This window comes from Oryzias latipes, chromosome 9 (genome assembly GCF_053564925.1).
Source record: "Oryzias latipes strain Hd-rR chromosome 9, Olatipes_Hd-rR_3.1".
Lineage (NCBI taxonomy): Eukaryota > Metazoa > Chordata > Actinopteri > Beloniformes > Adrianichthyidae > Oryzias > Oryzias latipes.
This window is the reverse complement of record NC_136245.1, coordinates 4242917-4263813: the sequence shown is the minus strand read 5'-3', so window position 1 is coordinate 4263813 and position 20897 is coordinate 4242917. Positions and strand designations below refer to the sequence as shown.

The 20897-nt window shown below is 45.1% G+C and overlaps 2 protein-coding genes across 11 annotated transcripts in view; both read left to right on the top strand.

Moving 5' to 3' along the window:
- The first annotated feature begins 7972 nt into the window (after positions 1-7972).
- The window catches only part of znf608 (zinc finger protein 608), an 86959-nt gene continuing 74034 nt past the window's right edge, over positions 7973-20897 (top strand). For 8 of the 10 annotated variants that reach the window (XR_013658057.1, XR_013658052.1, XR_013658053.1 and 5 more), the window contains exons 1-2: positions 7973-8931; positions 12633-12674. Coding sequence is in view for 3 of the 10 variants with exons in the window: in XM_078952458.1 (XP_078808584.1) it covers positions 8122-8931; positions 12633-12674 (852 nt within the window). In the remaining 7 variants the exon portion in view is untranslated. The remainder of the gene's footprint in view (positions 8932-12632; positions 12675-20897) is intronic. The other 2 variants (XR_002873900.2, XM_078952459.1) reach the window with 1 other exon arrangement.
- Positions 13855-18989, top strand: LOC111947935 (uncharacterized). Its single transcript, XM_078952460.1, has 3 exons — positions 13855-14353; positions 14594-14934; positions 18580-18989. The coding sequence occupies exons 1-3, from the start codon at positions 13995-13997 to the stop codon at positions 18846-18848; spliced, it is 969 nt and encodes a 322-aa protein (XP_078808586.1). The 5' UTR covers positions 13855-13994; the 3' UTR covers positions 18849-18989.

The following is a 20897-nucleotide window of genomic DNA, read 5'->3' as shown; positions in this document are numbered from 1 at the left end:
TATGGTGTACATGTTGACATGTGTTGTATGTGGGCATTTTTTGAGCCCACAGGTATGTTTGTGGTATTTGGGTGTGTGTGTGTGGACAGGCTCGGCCCCCTTTTGAATTTAGATTACTTTTAAACCTGACTGTAATGATTTTAAACATCCAGCAACTTATTGCCTTATGCTGCCTTACAGTTCTACCCCCCCCTCCTCTTTATTTACCCTCCTACCCCTCCTCTCTTCTTCCCTTCTTTTCTTTTCCGTCCGGTCCTACAAAAGACTGTTACAGATATAAGTAAGTTCAATAAAGTTTAGCCTAAATTACAAAAGGGGTTTATTTAAATATACACCTAGTGTGTCAAATGTTTCATAACCTCTATTGTAACAGTAAAATATGTCCAACACAAGAGGATTTCAGCTCTCATAAGTCTGCTCAGCTGTTGTACAGGACAAGTTAAAACAAATTAAACAAAAAAAAAGTTTGACCTTGTTTGGTGGACAACATTCAATGGGCAAGCATTTCATACGTAGAGCACAAAAATGGTCATAAAAACTTGCAAAGCTTCATGTGATATCAAGACTTTAGAAAGTGGAATCTCAAAATGTGCGTTTACATAGTCTTTTCATTGGAAGTGGTCACTTGAACGCAGTTTGCCGAGGGCGGTGTGAAGACTGTTTAGCCTATAAAGCCAAAGTGCTGGTCTGTCACCTCTGGAATTTAGGCATGTGATAGCAAACTGGCTGTCAATTCTTAAAAAAAGGCAATCTTAACTCTCAGAGCTTTATCTTTGCACTGAAATGGAATGTCACATGGATAATGAATAAGTGACAGCAACGTTTTCTCCATTTTTACCCATCTGCCACACAACAGCAGCTAATCAGTTTAACCCTTAACACAGAAAAGAGCTACAAAAAAGGACTGGGTTACATATAATCATGGCGTCTGTTTAAGATATTTTGTTATTAAACTAAAAATTACAAATTTAACTTAATGATTTCTCACATTAACTTGTCAAATGTGTTGTTGTAAGAGCTCCCATGACTTGACAGAAAGTCTAATGTTCTACTTAAGCCCCACATTCTGCTACCAAATGTACAACCAACCCAGGAGGACCAAATGCTGCAGTTCCTCAAATGACCACTAGGAACTGGTTTCAGAGGGGAGCCGTTATCAATGAACTATCATACAAAAGAATGAGATTATGCATGGACTATAACACGGCCATCCATACAGCGATTTTTAACATCTGATTTTTGTTGGGATTTTCTTGATTATTTTTCTTTAGTACTAACATTTGTCTTTTCTTGGGTTTCTGCGCAGGGACTGTGACTCCGCCCATTCACCTGTGGATACTGTGGAGCAGTCAAAGCATGCTTCCCCTTTGCTAAATAGCCACAATGCATTTAAGGAGCTCTCCCTGAGGTTTCAGTGTCATCTTATCTTGTTGAAATCCAAGTTATGTGCTTCCATGTCCTCTTTAGTATGTGTTTTGTGAATGAATTCTTGGGAGTTTACTGCATCTTTCTTTGGGTTTATTCCCTCCAACTGGCTCCTCACCTGCTCACCTCATTCTGACAGCTTGGGTCATTTTGGGTCACAGGGTTGCTGGAGCCTATCGGAGCTACTGTTGGATGAAGGCGGGGTACCTCCTGGACAAGTCGCCAGTCTTTTGCAGGGCCACACAACCACAAATGTTCACGCTTAGTTCTTGGAGGCAGTGGGAAAAAGCGGGAATTCCCAGAAAAAGTGAACAGTGTGGTTAAAAAACTTTGTGTGTATTTCTTCATTTTCTTTTTGAGACCACTGTGTGTGTCTGTGTACGTCTTTGTGTTTGTGGAAGGAGAGTTATCATACCAGTCAATTGTGATTTTATTTGAGCTTTTATTTGTCCTCTACACAACTCCTACTTTACCTTGTCCTGTCGATCGGTGAAGAATTATAAACTTGGGTGGAGTGATTTCCAGTCTGCAAAGCTGCGCCATTTCAAGGTCTCAATTTCTTTATTCAACATCTGATGGTGACGTTGGTGAGTATTGGTTCAAAAAATATATGTCTGCAGTTATTCAGGAAAAACAAAAACAGTTTTTTCTTAAACTAAATTTTGCCAATTTTGACCAAAAACATTTGTATTTGCCAAACTTGTAAAGTTTACATTTAAAAACACCTGTGAATTAATTAAAGCATTTGCCTTTTAGAAAGCCACATTTGGACAGTATATGTGTTGTCTGTTTTTAACATAAATATTAGCATTTTTTCCTTTTTTCAGTTTCAAAATTGGATAAAAAGGTATTTTATTCGACTTCACCAATAAACTCTAAAACTGATTTATTTTACATTTGTTGTTTAATTGAAGACGTTTTGAGTGAACAGGTTTGTCAATTTGAATGGGTAACATTCAGACACAAATGCATATAATCAAAGAAATTCCTTGACCTATTGAGTCCTTTCTAAAGATTTCCTCATAAAAAACATAAGAGTTTGACACATTTATACTCAAATCAACAATAACAAACATTGTGCTGACCTGCAGAAGGGAAGCCCAGACAAAATGTTCCAGGCTGACAGATTTGAGCCTCTGTTTATTTACTTACTTACTGACTTTAGCCCCTTTACTGACTGAACACAGATACTACGCGATGCCCTTTGAAATCCAGACTGGTAAAGAAAGATTTACACACATAATGTGTTTTTGCATCAGCACATTTTGCTTTTTCAGACTGTTTTTTCAGATTTGCTTTACGTCAGTCAAATTCATCTTTAGGGGGTAACAAAGGTGGCAGGCTGGAGAACTGTCCAGAGTGTACCCCACCTTCACCCAACAGCAGCTGGGATAGGCTCCAGCAACCCTGTCACCCCAAAAAGGATTGAGTGGGTTTAGTAGATGGATGGAATAATAATTTGTATTTCTGAAAGGCTTCTTTGGTCAAAAAGGATTTGTTTCTAGTATGTCGGCAAAAACACACTCCACAGCACTCAAAAAGTCACGAAAGCATAATTCTGGTTCATCAACCTCTGCTCTTTCGGTTTTGTTTACACTCTTAAAAATCAAAGTAATCGGTCATCGCAGACAACCCAGCTGGAAGACGCCACCTTATGTCTGCATCAGGAAAATTAAGCGCTGTAACGTGTTGGTAAACAGCAGAGTTGTAGTTCAGGGAGTTTCTTTAGAGGCGTGAATCAAATGACGTTGAAAAGTTATGTTGACATAAGTCAAAGTGTGTTATCCTGGTGTCCTTGCTCAAATGGTGACACGTGAATGACTAAGTGCACAGCGTTGGAGTCTGATCTCCTCCACAAACCAGGAGCGACGAAAAATGAATTCCTCTGCAGCGACTCAAAAATGGCTGCACATTTACAAAGAACTAGCCATCCATCCTCTTAACCTGCTATATCCCTTTCGGAGTCAGTCGGTTGCTGGAGCAACTCCTGGCTACTGTTTGGCAAAGGCAGGATTCATACAGCATGGTCACTAGTTTGTGCAATCACTCACACAGGCACACTTTAGAGTGACCCATCGATCTATGAAGCATGTTTTTGGAGTGTGGGAGGAAGCTGAAGTGCCTGGAGAAAACCCACAGCAATATTCAAACTCCAGGTTTCAACTGGGAATTGAACCAGGGCCCTGTGACTGTGAGTGAAGAGAGCGCCAAAAACTGTACCACTGTGCAGCTCTAGTAAGAACGATGCTACACTATGCAGACCTCTGTGTTGAACTGAAGAGGGACTTCAAAGCCGCATGTTTGTCAAACTCTAAACTTCATCTGCATCGCAGTGAACAACTAACCCACAAAAAGAATAGATGTTGAAACTAATATACCAATTCAACAAGAATCAATGAAGACCTCCGTGTGTTTGTGTTGTGCGTTTGCCTTGAGGCTGCATGTGTGACGTTGTTTGGAGAAACACAACCACAGCACGAGGTTGCTGCATGCTGAATGCAAACAGAGCAGATGCCCTTTGAAACGCAAACACAAACCGGATGATCGCAAACTCTGTTATTCAGGCCAAAACATAAAAATGGAAAGGCTTCCCCTGCAATTCACCTCTGAGTTGCGGGCGAGATCGTTGGCTCAGAGCAACCCACCACAACTTCCCGTAACTGAGGGCTCTGTGTTTACACGCTCTCCCACTAGCTTACAGCCCCTCACAACCTCAACCTGACATTAGCGGTGCAACAAAAACGATGATCAATCAGAGTCACCATCAGGTCAGCTACCATGGAAACACCTCAAACCAGGAACCTCTTTATTTCTTTTCTGGGTTTAGGCTCTGATTCAACAAGCAAGAATCATAACTCTGACCTGCTGCCCCAAATCTGTAACCTTTGCTCAGATGTTGACCTCGTCATCACTTTCGCTGCAGGAATACAGACAGGGGAGAAACTTTTAAAACATGTTTGTTTGAGAAAACATCAAAAGTTCCATTAGTACACTTCTCCATTAGAAACAGGAATGCCTTATAAGGTCAGAGGTCAGGCCAGGAGGCTGCACACTGCCACATTCCAGAAAAAAACATCTTCAATCTGTCGCCCATTTTAGAGTCATTCATCGAGTGGTTCATTTCTCAGGAAGTAAAAAAACAACAAAGACGGGAAGATTATAAACAAAAAACATCTGAAATTCCCCTAAGCACATTAAGGTTTCTCCCCTAAATATGTCCATGAAGGTTGTCATTCACCCAACTTAAGTCTTTAAGTTGAATCATGACATCCATCTGTTTTCTCAGCCTGCTGAATCCCTTTTGGGGTTGCAGGGCTGCTGGAGCCTATCCCAGGTACTGCTTGATGCAAGCAGTGAACAGGTCACCAGTCCTTTGCAGAACCACACACCTAAGGACGATTTAGAGACATGAATGGATCTATGACCGTGGAAGGGAAGTTGTGGAAGTTCCTGGAGATGAGAACATGGAAGCTCTTCACAGAAAGAACCCAGCTGGGATTTGAACCTTCCTGCTATGAGGCAAGAGTTCACCGTTCACCCTAGTGGCTTCTTGTTGCTGCGTTGAATTGCCCTTAAAACCTGCAGTTACTGAACTTAGTGGTAAAGGGGGCCCCCTGGTGTACCAGGCAGTGGCCTTCAACGTCTGGTTCCACAATAACCAAAAAAATAAATACGTGTATTGACTGAGTGATAGGCGCTTGAAAGACTCATGGCCCAAACCCAGTTTTCCCATGATGCCGCATTCTAATCGGTGTCTGGAGGGCTGTGCTCACCAGGTTCTCCTCGGGTTCTCAAAAAGGACAGATAGATGGTGGATCTTCAGATGAACGGTTTGCAAAGGAAGAAGACAAAGACTTGTTTAAGACTTTGCCTGCCACAGGTCCAACTACATCAGGTTTTCATGACTCAGTATTTAGTTTTTTTAACTACATTGGTTAGCATTTTAAATGGTTCAAATATTTTTTAAAAAAACTGAAAGCAAGGATCCAATTAGTCATTAACCATGTGATCTGTTTACTGAAGCGTTGTGTCTATTCATCAGGGCTGGTTAGTCTTTTCTGTGAGAATAAAGTATTTTAACAGATTAACAGCTTTATCCAGTCTTCAAGACGCTAATTATTTGGATACAAATCTGCTGTTTGTTTAGAACTTGATTGACTAGAGGAACAAAATGATTAATTCACTAAGTAAGTTACTGTGACAGCACAAACAACTTATTTATAGTCAAAAGAACTCAAACTTTATGATTTGGTAAAATAATATCCAGTTCAAAGGATCTTCAAAGCAGAAACAAATTATTACCAAAAAATCCAGAAAATGTATTTATTCATCTTTAGGGGGTAAAAATAGTGGCAGACTGGAGAACTTACCCCGCCTTCACCCAACAGCAGCTGGGATAGGCCCCAGCAACCCGGGAACCCCAAAAGGGATTGAGTGGGTTTAGTAGATGGATGGAATAACAATACAGTATGTTTTTCTGAAAGGCTTCTTTGCTCAGAAAGGATTTGAAAGGAAAACTATAATTTCAAGGAAAAATGTAAATGTATTGTATACAAGGCACGCACAACCAAAAAACGGTTTTGTGTCCACGTGTGGAGTAAGGCTGTAGAACAGAAATGATATGTATATTTACAAAACACAAGTAATCATCTGTAAAACATTTATGAATATGAATTTGAATTGTTTGGGGGGGGGGGGGGCTCTTGATTGTGTTGGGGAAAAGTCTTAACCAAATGAGTTTCAGTGCATGATTGTTTCAATGTGTACATTTATCTGTATGTGTAATTACATGTGTATATGGATATCTGAATGTGTACTCATTAGAGAGGGAACAGGGCTATAATATATAGTAGGGTGGGGTTGGGGGGTTAGTAATATATTTGGTCAAGGGTATGGGGGGAGAATTTACAAGGCTTGTAATTCTTTTGACTCCCTTTTGGATGTTTTTTTCCTTTTTTTCTTTTCCTTTTTTTCTTTATATGTCCTAAAAAAGAAAAGTCCTCATATCATATCAAGAATGAGTCCAGAGTCGGTCAAAGCATTTTTTCTTCTCTCTCTGTGCTGCAGGTTCATTGAGGTTCTGTCACTGAACCGTACAGGGATGCAGTCACGTTTGTCTCAGAATTAGTCTGATCCTCATTTATGTCGTTTTTGCTTTAATCAATTCACTCTAGAGAAATGCAGATTCTTTTTTTTTTGTCTGTGGAGCCAGGAAGAGAGAACATTTATTGTTGCTTTTTTTGTATTTTAACATCCACTTCAAGTGGTTGTGAATTAGGAGAAGACAAAAAATGTTTGTGTCAGATAGCAGTGACGTAGGTGCAACAGCCAGCTGGCCATGTGCTTCCTGCTCCGCTCCATTCTGATGCTTCCATTTCCAGACAGATCGTTCCATGTATGTCTTTGTTTTCTTTATCCGAGTTAGGATCAGTGTGGCTGGTTACCTAGAATAGTTTTGTTGCACCAGTAATGTTAGGTTGGGGTTGGGAGGAGCTGTAAGTGTAAGCTAGCTCGAGGGTATGTGAACAAAGGGATGATGGGAAATGAGGACAGGCTTACCCTGCCCCAATAGTCCCACCCACATCTCAGAGGGAATTTCTAATGAACTCCTGCCGCTCTGCCGAACCGATATCCTAGAAAACTACGGTTTTAAGCTAAAAACTGCATCATGATGACTAAAAGACCACTGGTGTTGTATTTGAACAAATTGAACAAATTGGTTAATTACTGCATAAAAAATATTTGCTGTACTCCTATCAATTCATTTTAAGCATTTCATGTTCTGCAGTGTGTCTTTAAAATTTTTTTTCAATGTATTTATTTTGTTGGTAAATTTTATTCATTTTTAAATTAATATTTTATTTATTCGTCACTATTTTGTTCAACAGGATTTTTTATATTTGTACATTTATTCCTCTTCTTGATTCGTTTCAGCCTTTTTTAAGTGAATTCTGATTTTCCAGTTTTTTTTTCTTTAAGGACCTAACATTTTTGTTCTATTGTGTTTTCTTAAAACCAAACTTAATTTGTTGATAAATGTTTTTTTTAATCATTCATGCATTTTTACTTGGTCAATTCATTATAAAAGTCCACACAGCAAGAATTTGTGACAAAAAAAACTAGGTCTAAATGATTTCCAAGAATGATTATGAGAAACCCTGAGACTCAACAAAAACAGCTTTTCTTTGTCTGGAAGGAGCCGCTGCGGGCCGCACAGCGCCCCCTGCGGCCGCTCAGTGCATGACAGTATCCTCAGAAAGGATGAGGAGCGTTTTTTTTTATCTCAGCGTTTAATAAAGTCTCCTCTCCTCAGGAGAAAGATTAACAACAAAACAGACTCAGCAGCGCCGCCTTGTGACGGTGGAGTGCTTTAAACAAGAGTTGAGAAACCTGGAACAAATTGGGAGAAAAACAAAACTTAAAACTAAAGATCACGTTTTATAACAACCATAAAGATTTAACAGTCAGATGTAAACATAAATGTTTTTGTCAGTTTGTTCCTGTTTGTGTTTCTGCTGCGCTTTTGTTTGTTCTGCAGAAGCTGCAGTTGAAGCTCCTCCACGCATCTGCTGGGGACGCGCAGGCCCGCCGGATCCCGCAGACCCGGTGCGGGCTGCCTCACTGCGGCTGCGGGGCTCACGATGACCTGAATGCTGATTATCCCGGAGATCAACAAAGGAAACGAGGGGAGGTGAGATGAACCGTTTCCTGAGAGCGGAGGAGAGCGGAGGCCCGCTGACGGACTGCAGGGAGCTGTCACCCAACCACACCTCCTCTTCCTCAATCTCCATCCCCACCACCTCCTCCTCCTCCTCCTCCTCCTCCTCCTCCTCTTCCTCCTCCACCGCCGCTCGCTCATCAGACGCGGCCTTGCCTTTGCTCCAGACCCGGGGACCGAACGGCGGCGGCGGGTCGGAGTCGAGGAAAGCCGCGCTTACACGCCGAACCGGCCAGGAGGAAGGAGAAGAGGCGGAGGCGGCGGGCGGTTCCGCGGCTGCGTCGGCGCGCTCCGGGCTCGCTGAGCCGCGTCCGGGAGCTCAAGGACGCGGCGGCGCAGAAGGTCTGGAGATGATCTCAGCGGTCAGCAGGGATGCGGATGGCGGCAGCAGCAACAACGGCATCTCGGAGGTGGCCGCGGCCGCTCCCGCCGCGTGCGCCAAAGGCAAGGAGGAGAGGAAGGGGAAGAACGTGATCCGGGGCTGGAAGAGGGAGAGAGACAGGGAGAGGGACCGGGAGCGGGACGCCGCCGCTCCTCCTGCCCGCACCAGGAAGGAGAAGCCCGGCGATGGCCCGTCTCCTCCTCCCTCCGTCTTCCTCCCGTCGTCCGCCCAGTTCGAGCATCCTCTGTGCCGGGACGGGCCCGCGCAGAGCCGCTGCGGGGCGCCGGGGGACAGCGGCGGCTGCGGGGGGGCCACGCAGGACTGTGGACTTAAGAGCGGCGCTATTGTTGTGCGGCGGCAGCTGGACGACACGCCGGCCGCCAAGAAACACCGAGGAGCCGACAAGGTAAGACCAGCACGCACACGCGTGCGCGCGGCAACATTCTGACAGGAGATGGAGGCCACAAAGAAGGATGGATGCACGCGGCTGAGCGCGTGCCACATGTTTATTTCCTTTTGTTGTGCTGCTGTCATTGTTCTCGGCAAACTCTTCATTTTTCTTCAGCTTTATTTTGGAGAGAACATGAATCATTGAGGAGGAAGGATCTTATTATTTGTTCTTTAATCTTTATGATGCAGCTTTGTCCTGCTGCTAGTCTAACATTTAAATGTAAAAATGTGCAGAATTGCCACGCAGACGTCTGCAGGTCAACACTGAAGGCGGAGGCTGCCTTTAAATTCTTCCTAGAAGTCGGAATTTCCGAGTTCAAGGTCGAACATTTGAATGGGACGCGCTCCATTGCCTTTAGCCTGCAAAGGTGAACTTTTGACTGACTTCACACCTGAGCGGAGTTTTTCCTGTTCAACAGCACAAACCAAAACAGACAGAGGATCCGTATTTTGAGTCTCTGATCCTGAAAAGTAAACCTGATGCTTTGATTTCCAAAGCACTTCAAAATAAAAACACGAATCATGAGATTAAAGCAGAGAAAGTGCTGTTCTTTTCACATTCTAGTATTTATGTCTGATTTCAGATGAATAAAGCTGTCACCAAGTGTAGAAGTAACTCACTTTCTCCACATTACAGCAGCTACTCTGAATTTATATTTTATGGGATTTTTCTCATTTGCATCATCGATGAATGAATGAATGAATGAATGAATGAATGAATGAATGAATGAATGAATGAATGAAACTGTATTTCTAGCACTTGACGCCATCAGGGTAGCAACATAATTTTCAATAAAAGATATAAAAAGAAAATTTAAAATTAAGCAGATCAAGAATAACAAGAATCAAAAACCTGCAACCTGGTTCGAGCAACAGGCAACAAAACCAAGCAAGAAAAATGTGCCTTTGCACCATTTGTGATCCTAAAGAGATCTTGTAATTATAAACATGGCTGCTGTTAGTAATACCTAATGAGACTATAGAAAAAAATTTTTTTTTTCTATTTCAACTTCTTGCACAAGTTCAGGGGGAAATGAAAGGGAACAGAAAGAAGAAAGCTTGGTTAACTGTTCATTTTTGCGATAAGAAAATGTCAGATAAAAAACAAACAAACAGATGATGTGGCAGTATTTAAACCTGGAGTTGGACCTCCTCAGCCAATCAGGTGCTCCGGACAATTTGGGCTCCAATCATTACTTTTGAGTTGTTGATTAACAGAATTATTTTTTTAAAACAAACTAATGAAATAGGGCTGGACAAAAATGATGGTACCCATAACTTAATATTTTGTTGCACAACCTTTTGAGGCAATCACTGCAATGAAACGGTTTCTGTATTTGTCAATGAGCCTTCTGCACCTGTCCACAGGTATTTTGGCCCACTCCTCATGAGCAAACTGCTCCAGTTGTCTCAGGTTTGATGGGTGTCTTTTCCAAATGGCATGTTTCAGCTCCTTCCACAGGTGTTCAGTGGGATTCAGATCTGGGCTCATAGAAGGTCACTTCAGAATAGTCCAAGGCTTTTCTCTGAGCCATTCTTGGTTTTTTTTTGGCTGTGTGTTTTTGGATCATTGTCCTGTTGGAAGACCCATGACCTGCGACTGAGACCAAGCTTTCTGACACTAGGCAGCACATTTTTATCCAGAATGCCTTGATAATCTGGAGATTTCATTTTACCTTGCACAACTTCAAGACACCCTGTGCCAGATGCAGCAGAGCAGCCCCAAAACAGAACTGAGCCTCCTCCATGTTTCACAGTATGGACAGTGTTCTTTTGGTTGGATGCTTCAGTTTTGAGTCTATGAACATAGAGCTGATGTGCCTTACCAAAATGCTCCAGTTTGGTCTCATCTGTCATTTTCCTAGACGCGTTGTCAACATGCATTTTTGCAAATTCCAGTCTGGCTTTTTTATGATTTCCTTTCAACAGTGGTGTTCTCCTTGGTCGTCTCCCATGAAGTCCGCTCTGGCTCAAACAATGATGAATGGTGCGATCTGACATTGATGTACCTTGATCTAGGAGTTCACCTTTAATGTCTTTGGAGGTTGTTCTGGGCTCTATGGATACAGTTCCAACTATTCGTCTCCTCAATTTGTCATCAATTTTCCTCTTCTGGCCACGTCCAGGGAGGTTGGCTACTGTCCCGTGGGTCTTAAACTGCTGAATAATATGTGCCACTGTCGTCACACGAACTTCAAGCTGCTTAGAGATGGTTTAATAGCCTTTACCTTTGCGATGGACGTCTATAATTTTGTTTCTAATGTCCTGGGACAAGTCTCTCCTTGGCTTTCTGTTGTCCATGTTCAGTGTGGTTCACACCTTTTCACCAAACAGCAACGTGACTATTTGTCTCCCTTTAAATAGGCAGACTGACTGATTATGGGTTTGAAAACAGCTGTGATGTCAGTTAAAGGACAAGTAATGGCTGATTTTGATTATTTAATTTTCAATAAATTTTAATTTATTGTTACTTTTGAACTTTTCAAGTCATTTCAGGGGGCATTGTGGACTTTCTTTCTACCAACAATTTTGTCCACCACTGTAAATTTGTTTGTGGTTTACATTAGAGTATTTGGTTTAAATAATCCAGAATATCCTAGACCCTGACAATTTTGGTCTTATTTCTAATTTTCTAAGTTGTACCTGGAATTAAGCAACAACGTTCATCTTTTTTATTTTTGAAGCAGTTCTTTTTCGAAGGTGATTTGTAATTTGATTTCTTTAATTGATTGTTTTAGACTGCTCCATATCTTGAATCCTTGAATGGAAACACATTTGTCTTTTGTTCTTGGGCTCAATCCGGTTGGTCAATGAGGTGAAGGGCTCCATCCGGTTGGTTAATGAGGTGAAGGGCTCCATCCGGTTGGTCAATGAGATGAAGGGCTCCATCCGGTTGGTCAATGAGGTGAAGGGGCTCAATCCGGTTGGTCAATGAGGTGAAGGGGCTCAATCCGGTTGGTCAATGAGGTGAAGGGCTCCTTCCGGTTGGTCAATGAGATGAAGGGCTCCATCCGGTTGGTCAATGAGGTGAAGGGGCTCAATCCGGTTGGTCAATGAGGTGAAGGGCTCCATCCGGTTGGTCAATGAGGTGAAGGGCTCCTTCCGGTTGGTCAATGAGGTGAAGGGCTCCTTCCGGTTGGTCAATGAGGTGAAGGGCTCCATCCGGTTGGTCAATGAGATGAAGGGCTCAATCTGGTTGGTCAATGAGGTGAAGGGCTCCTTCCGGTTGGTCAATGAGGTGAAGGGGCTCAATCCAGTTGGTCAATGAGGTGAAGGGCTCAATCCGGTTGGTCAATGAGGTGAAGGGGCTCAATCCGGTTGGTCAATGAGGTGAAGGGCTCCTTCCGGTTGGTCAATGAGATGAAGGGCTCCATCTGGTTGGTCAATGAGGTGAAGGGGCTCAATCCGGTTGGTCAATGAGCTCCATCCGGTGGTCAAATGCGTACAGGCTCTCTTTGATTAAAGATGCCATGAGATGTATTTGAGATGTATTTGAGATGAGATGTATGTACAGTATTTGCCCAGTTGTAACATCTTCTAGTTTGCCCTCACCAAAGAAATGTATGTTTAAAGTTGAAAAATACCCTCAGTGGCAGTGTGACAGACTGAGTAAAAACAGCACCTCGTCTTTTGAGCATCTTCTTCTTTGTCTTTCAGCTGCTTCCTGTTGGGATCACTGCAGCAAATCACCTTTCCAATGTAATCGTCTCCTCTGCATCCTCCTCACTCACACCATCCACCCTCATGTCCTCCTTCTCTACATTTATAGATGATCCTATGCCCTATCTGACCCAAAGGCTTTTCACTTCATGTTCCTATTTAAAATCCCACACATTTAGTCTCTCTGCCTAAATACAAACATTTCACATTTTAAGACTATTTGAGGTAAAAAAAGAGGAATTAGCCTTTTTGTTTTAATATTTTTAAATCATTTGCTCCAGAATTAAACATTTTCCTTTTTGTGGTAACTGTGTTTTTCCATAAAACCTTCTTGACTAAGATCTGCAATTCAGCACTGACTTTGCAGTATGCAATGTTGAGGTTTGCTAGATGTCAAATCTTTGACTTCTTTGTTCTTTATTGTGGCAGAAGACATGCCTGTCACATTGTTTTAAATAAGTACTCCCAGAGAGACTGTGGAGCAAGATGGAGGGAGGTAAAGTGAGGACAGGGTGAAGGAATGGAAATGACAGCAGAGGACAAAATGATGGTGGAGGGAGGATGTTCAGGAGGATTTTTTTTCTACATCAGAATCTGCAGCAGGCAGAAGAAGCAGTAGATTTAAAAGCAGGCATTAGCCCAGTCTGTGGAGACGGAACGTCACATCCTGACATCCTGAACCTGAATTGTCTTATTTTGTGTGGACTAATGGCTGCAGCTTTAGTCTCAGAAACGTATAAATAGAATTATCTTTTTTATGACATTCAAGGGAAGTTAGATATTTCTTCTGGGAGCTTCAAAGATCCACTCCAATGAAAATTGTGTTTTTAGGATTTTTTTTTAGCATGATCTTGTGGCACTTTTTTGAGGATAGAGAACATATTGTCATGGTGCCTGTCGGGCTCCTCCCCCTCCAACACTGCCAGCCATGCTTTCTAATCATCTCCAGCTGACACCACTCATCTCATCTACCTGCTGCTTAAAAGGAGACCCAACGCATCAGTTCAACGCCAGTTCGTTAACCTCTATGGTGACTAGTCTGGTCTCATGTCATGCTAAGTCTCGCTATTGTCCTAGTCCTCGTTTTGATACTAACTCTGATCTCCCGCTCCAGGAAACCCTCGTCACGACACGAGAGACGTCAGTAGGAGCCTCGGATCCCTCCACAGCAGCCCACCGGACCACGTCTTCCACGCGGACAGCGTCCGTACCTCCAGCCTCGCCACTAGCCACAGCTGCCTCGGAACCGACGTCAACACCTCAGTACTCCCAGGAATCAAAATAAACTTCTGCTTACCTGTCACTACCAGTCTCGCTCTCTCTGGGTTCCAGCATCTGGGTCCTCCCGCTTGGAAAATCATGACAGAACGAACTGGCCCTACCCCGGACCCAGCTGACCCGGAAGGACTACGTTTCGCCGTCAGTCAACAGGGCATCGCCCTGGGCCGCCAAGCCGACGCCTTGTCCCAAATCACTGCCGCCCAGCAGGAACTTTTTCGACGGCTAGACGGACTCACGCAAACCTTGATGGACGTTTCAGGGCAGTTAGCTTCGCCGGCTACCGCGGCATCACTTCCGGCCCCCGGTAACATCGTCACTTCCGCCTCCGGCTCGTCACCAGAGAACTTCCGCATACAGCCGGAGCCGTTTTTCGGCGATGTAGATGCCTGTGGCGGATTCCTCCTCCAGTGCCGCCTTCTCTTCCAACAAGCGCCAAGGTACTATCTATCCGATCACAGCAGGATAACCCTTATCGTTAACTCACTTCGTAGCAAAGCCCTACAGTGGGCTCAGGCTTTCCTAGCGGTCAACCCCATCACTCACCTCACTTTCGAACGTTTCATTACTGAATTCCAACTGGTTTTTGACCAACCCAAGAAACAGGAGGAAGCTACACGTAAGCTACTAGCCTTAAAACAACGCAACCGTCCTGTTTCTGACCATATCATTGATTTCAGAATTCTGGCGGTGGAAGCCGGGTGGTCAGATCCAGCGCTAAAGGGAGTGTTCTACCAGTCCCTCAACGAGAACATAAAGGATCATCTGTGTACGCAGCCCGAGACCAATACTTTTGAGGAGCTCGTCACAGCCGCCCTCCGCTCCGACGCTCGTCTGCGGGAACGACACCGCGAAAGACCCCCTCCATCTCGCAAGAGTCCGGCCCTGCCCACGCAGTATGCTTCACAGCAATTCGCTTCTGGTTCCCCTCCCGAGGTCCGTCATAGCCAGACGGATGAACCGATGCAGGTGGGACACTCCAGGCTCACTCCTGAAGAACGTCAGAGACGTCGGGAAGAAGGTGCGTGTTTCTATTGCGGCAAGATTGGACACCAGGTTAATCAATGTAGGGCCCGGTTAAACTCCGGAGCCCCCCGCTAGAAGACAGGCCGCGGGTGGCTGCTGTTGACTCTGCTTCCAAAGCCTTCCTCCACTTACCTGTCAAACTCGTTCACGTTACCGCAATCATAGAGTTACGGGCCTTAATCGACTCCGGGGCAGAACAAAGTTTAATAGATCACAGCCTTGTTTCTCGTCTAGGTCTATCCACGGAGAAACTTCAGGCCCCCGTTAAAGCTACTGGGTTGGGTGGTCAACTTCTGTCCATTATTACTCACTGCACCGAACCTGTTCAGCTTATCACTTCTGGGAACCACAGAGAAGTCATTCGTTTTTTTGTTACTCACTCTCCTCAAAATTCGGTCGTGTTGGGGTCCTCTTGGCTTCAACAACACAACCCCCAATTCGACTGGAGCCGCCACACTCTATCTAAGTGGAGTGATTATTGCCTTGCCAATTGCCTTAAATCGGCCGTTCCTGCTATTGGCAAACCCTCCGTTATTGAGCCTGAGAAGGTAGACTTATCTCACGTACCCGAATGCTACCATGACTTACGTGCTGTTTTTAGCAAAGCTAAAGCTAACTCTCTACCTCCTCACCGGCCGTACGACTGCTCCATCAATTTATTGGAGGGTGCCTCGCTTCCCAAAGGTAATCTGTTTAACCTATCTGGTCCCGAGAAAGCAGCTATGGAGAATTACATCCATGAGGCACTTTCTTCGGGACACATTCGACCTTCCTCCTCTCCCGTTGGCGCCGGTTTCTTCTTTGTTCAAAAGAAAGATAAGACCCTGCGCCCGTGTATAGATTACCGTGGACTCAACCAGATCACCATCAAGGACAAATACTCCCTTCCTCTAATCTCCTCCGTATTTGATTCCATTCGAGAAGCTCGTATTTTCTCCAAATTGGACTTGCGGAACGCTTACCACCTCGTCCGGGTCAAAGAAGGAGACGAGTGGAAAACCGCTTTCAATACTCCCTTAGGGCACTACGAGTACCTTGTGATGCCATTTGGGCTCACCAACGCCCCCGCTGTTTTTCAGCGCCTTGTGAATGACGTACTGCGCGACTTCATCAACCGCTTTGTATTTGTTTATCTCGATGATATCCTCATTTATTCCACTGACCCGGTTCAACATCAGGAACATGTCCGTTTGGTGCTTCAGAGACTTTCTGAAAATCAGTTATTCGTCAAAGCCGAGAAATGTCAATTCCACTCCTCTGTCATCCCCTTCCTTGGTTATATTTTCGGGGCAGGTTGTATTCGTCCCGACCCTGCTAAAATTGAGGCTGTTTCCTCATGGGAGCCACCCTCCTCTCGTAAAAAACTTCAGCAGTTCCTTGGTTTCGCCAATTTCTATCGCAGGTTTATCAGGAACTATAGTGCCATCGCGGCCCCCCTCACTCAACTCACGTCCATTACTAGGGCTTATGTTTGGAATGACGTGGCTCAGAGCGCTTTCGATACCCTCAAAAGACTGTTCGTGTCAGCCCCCATTCTCATCCAACCGGACACTACCAGACAGTTCGTGCTCGAGGTGGATGCTTCAGACTCTGGCGTTGGGGCCGTGCTCTCGCAGCGTGAGGAAAAGACTGACAAACTAAAACCATGCGCCTTCTTCTCCAAAAAACTCACGCCGGCAGAGCGCAACTATGACGTGGGCAACCGGGAACTCCTAGCAATCAAGTTGGCTATTGAAGAGTGGCGTCATTGGCTGGAGGGAGCGGTCCATCCCTTTATCGTCTGGACGGACCACAGGAACCTTGCGTACTTACGATCTGCCAAGAGACTGAATTCTCGCCAGGCTCGGTGGTGTCTGTTTTTCGATCGGTTCAACTTTGTCATAACCTACAGACCTGGAAGCCGCAACGTAAAGCCAGACGCCCTCTCCAGGATGTACTCTTCTACTGACAGTCAGGACACCACCTACACCAGCATCATCCCCGACACCTGCATCATAGGACACTTAACTTGGGACATTGAAACCAAGGTACTGCAGGCTCAAGGTGAGGAACCTAACCATCCTGCCCCTCCCGCTGGGACCCTGTATGTACCTTCATCCCTCAGGTCTGAGGCTATAACTTGGGCTCATACATCTCGAGTAGCGTGCCATGGAGGCATAGCGAGAACTCTCAGCCTACTCCGTCGCCGTTTTTTCTGGCCCTCCATGGGAAAAGACGTCAAGGAATACGTCGCGGCCTGTACCACCTGTGCTCGCTCCAAATCCTCATCTTCTCCGCCATCTGGTCTGCTCCATCCGCTGTCCACTCCTAGTCGCCCGTGGTCTCATATTGCGGTCGATTTCGTCACCGGACTACCCCCCTCTCAGGGTAATTCCGTCGTCCTTACTGTTATCGACCGTTTCTCTAAGTTTGTACATTTCATTCCCCTGTCCCAGCTCCCCTCCGCCGCAGAAACTGCTGAGGTTCTGGTCCAGGTTGTCTTTCGCCACCATGGGATCCCCTCGGATATCGTGTCGGACCGAGGGCCCCAATTCGTGTCCCAAGTGTGGAAGGCCTTCTGTTCCGCCTTGGGTGCCACTGTCAGCCTCACCTCAGGGTACCACCCTCAATCAAATGGACAGGCTGAAAGGGCCAATCAGGAGCTTGAGACATCCCTCCGTTGTCTGGCCGATCGAAACTCCATGGACTGGTCAAAATACCTTGTGTGGGTCGAATATGCGCATAACACCCATCCCTCCTCTGCCACAGGTCTTTCTCCGTTCGAGGCCGCCCTCGGGTACCCACCACCCTTGTTTCCATCCCACGAACTGGATCTGGCTGTACCCTCCGTGCAGGACCATCTCCGGAGGTGCCAGGATGTTTGGCAGCACGCAAAGGCCTCCCTCCTTCGTGCTAAAGAGGTCTATTGCCGATCAGCCAATCGCCGCAGGGTGGTGGGACCCACCTACCAACCAGGTCAGAGGGTGTGGTTGTCCTCACGGAATATTCCGATTCAGGCTACTTCTCGTAAACTGGCTCCTCGTTACATTGGGCCCTACGTCATTGATAAAATCATTAACCCCACCTGTGTCCGTCTTCGGCTCCCGGCGGCCCTCAAGGTCCACCCTTCATTCCACATCTCGCAGATCAAGCCAGTTATGGACAGCACGCTTTGCCCGCCTTCCGCTTCCCCTCCACCCGCCCGGCTCATCGACGGCGCCCCCGCCTACACGGCCTCTCGTGTCCTGGATGTCCGCCGCCGGGGTCGTGGCCGTCAGTTCTTGGTGGATTGGGAGGGTTACGGTCCGGAGGAGCGCTCTTGGGTCTCCCGCTCCCTCATTCTGGACCGTTCCCTCATTGACGACTTCTTTCACGCTCACCCGGATCGGCGTCCCGGACCGCCTGGAGGCGGTCGTTGAGGGGGGGGTACTGTCATGGTGCCTGTCGGGCTCCTCCCCCTCCAACACTGCCAGCCATGCTTTCTAATCATCTCCAGCTGACACCACTCATCTCATCTACCTGCTGCTTAAAAGGAGACCCAACGCATCAGTTCAACGCCAGTTCGTTAACCTCTATGGTGACTAGTCTGGTCTCATGTCATGCTAAGTCTCGCTATTGTCCTAGTCCTCGTTTTGATACTAACTCTGATCTCCCGCTCCAGGAAACCCTCGTCACGACACGAGAGACGTCAGTAGGAGCCTCGGATCCCTCCACAGCAGCCCACCGGACCACGTCTTCCACGCGGACCGCGTCCGTACCTCCAGCCTCGCCACTAGCCACAGCTGCCTCGGAACCGACGTCAACACCTCAGTACTCCCAGGAATCAAAATAAACTTCTGCTTACCTGTCACTACCAGTCTCGCTCTCTCTGGGTTCCAGCATCTGGGTCCTCCCGCTTGGAAAATCATGACACATATATTAAGAAAATGAAGATTAAAATTGCATTTCTGAGTGTTTCTTTATTTAAATCGTGTTGAATCAGGATCAGACGAAAAAATACTGATCGTAGTATGATGCTGGAAGCTCCCTGCTCCGCTCCATTCTGATGCATCCGTTTACAAACAAAAAGATCCATGTAGGTTTTTGTTTTCCTCTTCCGAGCGGGAATCGGGATCAACAGCGCTGGATAGCTCCAACATTTCCCGCCATTTTTGCTGCACAGCTAATGTCAGCTTGGGGTTGTTGGGGGCTGTAAGTTATAGTTAAAGAAACTGTACACAGATCGGTGAGGGGAAAGGGGGGGGCATTTCCCCTCACAACTCAGAGGTGATTTTTTAATGAACTGCTGCTGCTCTGCAGAAACTATGTCCGAGAAAAAAACAGAGGTATTTGATTTTAGCTCAAAACTGCATCATTGGTTGAATCCTGCAAAGTATTCAACCCAATGTTTTCCTGCATCTCTTTCTAGTATCTTCTGCCATTTTTTGTCACTTAACTCCTTCTCTTTTTCACCTATTTTAACCATTCAACTATTAAAATGTTCAGCTTTTTCCAGCTGTGACTTTTGTCCTTCAAATCCTTGAACTTTTTAAGATATTCCAGGATTTCCAGGATTTTTGCCTCCATTGAAGAACATGGGGAATCCTTGGTGCAGAAGTTCGATACCCGGTGCTGGCATTTTTCAGAAAATACATTTTTTGTTATTGTGCTGTTATCACTTTATTTATGGTTGACTTTGATCATTTCTTTATTTAGCTTTTTTTAAATGTTTTGCCAATTATTATCCTGTAAGTTTCAGTTTCATTCAGAAATATAGAATTCAAACCTGCATTTTCTTCTGGACATGCAGCTCCTAGTTTTAAGTAAAAGACCATTGGGAACGCTTTAACAATAGATCAGAAGATGATTGCAGTGGGACTTTAATGTACAATGTTAAGGGAAGAAAAAGAAAAGAGAGCCGGTTTAGCTCGTGCTGGTTTGCGGCGCCTTCCGTCTGTGAAACCAGGGTTCGACTCCGGGCTGCTCCCTCTTCCCTTCTCTACCTCTGCCGGTTCCAAGCCCGGTTTGAGAAGGTTGCGTCAGGAAGGGCATCCGGCGTAAAACATTGCCAAATCTACCATGCGACTCGTTCGCTGTGGCGACCCCTGATGGGAGAAGCCGAAAGTGGAAGAAGAGTTAAGGGAAGAAAAACCAAAAACAGATTTGGACACGAGTCACATCGGTTTTCTTGGCAGTGATGTCTTTGCCCGATCTGATCCGGAAGGCAGATTTCTGCTGCATGTCCTGCAGGTGTTTTGTTCTGGAGAGCCGCACATCTGGTTGATGCTTCCTTCCAGTTGGTTTCGGATTGGTGAAGCAGCCTTTTCAGGGAACACCATTTGAGGATTAATGAGACGTGGAGCTTTTTCACATTTGTCTTCATCAGGTCCCACTCCAGCACTGAAACTCTGCTTTCTCATCTGGCAGCAGAAGTGAGAGCAGGAACCCCCCCTCCTGTCAGAACATTCGTCTCTGCTGCCTCCATCCTTCAACTCTTGGATCTGATTAAGCTTATTGTTTATGGACTCTGCAGCGTTTATTCATATCTAAGGAAAACTGTTTCTGTTTGTCTGATTCGCTTGAAATGTTGGAACTAGATTGATCTGTAAATTCCGCTTTACACGCTCTGCGTTTGATGTCATTCAGGGATGTACTGACTAATCATGTTAATATCAGCTGTGATGGTCTCTTAAAATCAGAACTTGATGCCATCCAACATTGATTTTGCAATAATAAAAACATTTGCATGTTAAACCCGAGTGGTATAGAAGCTGAAGTGGCTCCAGACTTATTGAAGCAACAACAAATTTGTAGACACATTAAAACACATTTAATTCATAATAGGAAATCCCAATTTTTTAATTGCTTATAAAACTTAATTGTACTTTAAATTTAACATTAGATAAAGGTAAATATGCTGCAGGAGGATGATCCTATGTATTTTATTACAACTTGTATTGCTTCTGTCAAAGTAAAACAGATTCTGGCTTGTCTTTGCAA